General features: G+C 47.0%; 1 protein-coding gene across 1 annotated transcript in view; it reads right to left on the bottom strand.

The window, feature by feature from the left end:
• LOC122264806 (cubilin-like) overlaps window positions 1-2500 on the bottom strand; it is a 259836-nt gene that overhangs the window by 61147 nt on the left and 196189 nt on the right. Inside the window, exons 17-20 of the mRNA XM_086543696.1 lie at window positions 2191-2347; window positions 1334-1524; window positions 1008-1092; window positions 850-936 (exon numbers count right to left, since the gene is read on the bottom strand). Of these exons, the coding sequence (XP_086399822.1) occupies window positions 850-936; window positions 1008-1092; window positions 1334-1524; window positions 2191-2347 (520 nt within the window). The remainder of the gene's footprint in view (window positions 1-849; window positions 937-1007; window positions 1093-1333; window positions 1525-2190; window positions 2348-2500) is intronic.

The raw sequence follows: 2500 nt of genomic DNA, 5'->3' as shown, positions 1-2500 counted from the left end.
AACAGTTCTGTTTTGTGTCATTCTACCACAGAGATGGATGGGCTGATGTTTTACACCATAGAACATCAAATGGCCTAATGAGAAATATCCAGGTTGTTGAGGAGCGCCAATACCCTGGTTAGCACGGTGACCAGAGCCGAGGCCGAGGGACACTCTTACACGTGGCATGATTTTGATATCAAACTGTGCGAACGATCATGGTAACACGATGCAGAATGCCCAGCGTTCCTTTGTTAGGAGATTCTCTCTGTGTAATCAGACATTATAAGTGATTTATATATTTTGCCTATTTCTCTTTTAACGGATTTCTTTTTTTTCTTTTATTACTGATGTGTATGATACATACTGTGTATGTATCATACACAGTTTATCTTTGATTTCCTATACATTCATAATCGTATGATTCTATGATACTAAAGCTGAAATTAAGAATAATCATCATCATCATTATATACGTGTGTGCACTTATATACTTATTTTACATTACATGAAAACCAAACCTTCACCCAAGCTCGTACCATCGACATCAATCTCTACAAAAACCGGACGTGCATAACCTCGATCTTAGAGGATAATCGGACATCTGATAGACATCTGATTGATCCTTTGTCCAACTGCGTAACGTTTCCACAAGCCGTGATTCCACCCGCTGTCCCCCCGCTATCATTCAATCTCAAACCATGAATTCTATACCGTTCCTTATCCCTTAAGCACTCACAGTTGACTAAGTTTATATTCACCAATAACCCTTTATATTCAAATATTTTTCAATATTTCTTTTTCAATTTTCAATAAATATTCAAAGAAATGAAGAGAGAAGAGCGACGGATGACACTCTCGCACACTCACACGTGTCAATCGTGGTGTAGTTCCCGATGAAGCCTCGGTTATTGACGCTGGCATCTGTCACGAATTTGATCCACATGTAGTTGTGGGAATCCCAATATAAAGGAAACATAAATAATCTTAAACAAATTAAAAAAGGGAGAGAGGGAGAGGGGAGAGAGTAAAGAGGATCGGGTCAGGTCGGTGCGTTTCCGGTCCGCAGAAACGGCCGAGGTTGGGAGATGTTGCTCGTCTGCCGTCGCGAATCTGAGGGGGAGAGAGGGAGAGTGAGGGAGAGAGGGAGAGAGAAGGGTGGGGAATTGTTTGTAATACGATGGTTGTTTGCGTGCTTGTGCGAACACATACACATACATATACACACCCACACTCACCCATCCACCCACATCCCCCATTCACACACACACCCACCCACATCGCCCATTCACACCCACAACCACCCACACCCACACCCACCCACCCACCCACACACCCACAAAGCAAAACATACCTCCACGTAGTCCCACCGACATCCGCCCCAGTAAGAGGGTCCCTCAATATCGAAATCCGTGAAGTTGAGGAGAATAGCTTTCCCCACAGGCTGGCTGATCACATACACGCACTCCCGGTTGTGGGGGTAGCTCTGGGGGTGGTAGGGGGAGCGGAGTAGGCCCGTGGAGCCGGTGTACTCCCCTCCGCATGCTGTAGGGATGGTCAACGGAGTTAGGTAATCAGTTGAGGAGCAAGGTAGTTAAGGGAGGGAGGGAGGGAGGGAGGGAGGGTGGGAGGGAGGGAGGGAGGGAAGGAGGAAAGGAAGGAGGGAGGGAGGAAATAAGGAAGGGAGGATGAGAGGGAGAAAATGAGGAAGGGAGGAAATAAGGAAGGGAGGGAGAGAGGGAGTGAGGGATGTATGGAGGGAGGATGAGAGGGAGGAAATAAGGAAGGGAGGGAGAGAGGGTGGGAGGAAATACGGAAGGGAGGGAGAGAGAGAGGGAGGGATGTAAGGAGGGAGGGAGGAAGGGAAGGAGGGAAGGAAGGAAGGTAGGAAGGGAAGGAAGGGGAAAAGGAAGGAAGGAAGGAAGGAAGGGAAGGAAGGAAGGAAGGAAGAAAGGAAATAAAGAGGGATGGAAGGAAGGAAGGATGCTGGGAGATAAAGAGGGAAGGAGGAAGGGAAAGAGGAAAGGAGGGAAGTAAGGAAGGAGAGAGGAAAGAAGGTGGGAAAGAGAGAGAGAGGGCTTTTCAGGGAGTTAACACTATTTGTGAAAGAGTTCAGAAGACCCCCCCCCCCCCTTAAATAACATCTCCAACAACACCATAAAGCAGATATCAATAAAAAAAAAGAGACATCAAACAGCACAGTCAACCTACCGACGCGATAGGTAGCGGTAAACCCACGCCCATTGATGGAATGATCTGAATGGAAGATCACGAACAGCTGATTGGATGACGAAGTAACCTCTGTCGGAAGGTTTGTGCCGCACCATCGGCTCATGACTGGACTGTCGGCATCACCACCATCACGGATCTGTGGGATAGTGAGGATGGTGACGGATGGTGACGGATGGTGACGGATGGTGGTGGGAGAGTGACAAAGGAAGAGGATTTAGATATGGGGATATGGTGAATAAGCTAGATAATTGAGAAAAATAGTGGTGATAGTTATAGTCTTGATAGTGAT

Source organism: Penaeus japonicus, unplaced genomic scaffold (assembly GCF_977035675.1).
Source record: "Penaeus japonicus unplaced genomic scaffold, GWHDUDI00000001_assembly GWHDUDI00000014, whole genome shotgun sequence".
NCBI classification, from domain to species: domain Eukaryota; kingdom Metazoa; phylum Arthropoda; class Malacostraca; order Decapoda; family Penaeidae; genus Penaeus; species Penaeus japonicus.
The sequence above is the reverse complement of the archived record's forward strand: the minus strand, read 5'-3'. Positions and strand labels throughout refer to the sequence as shown.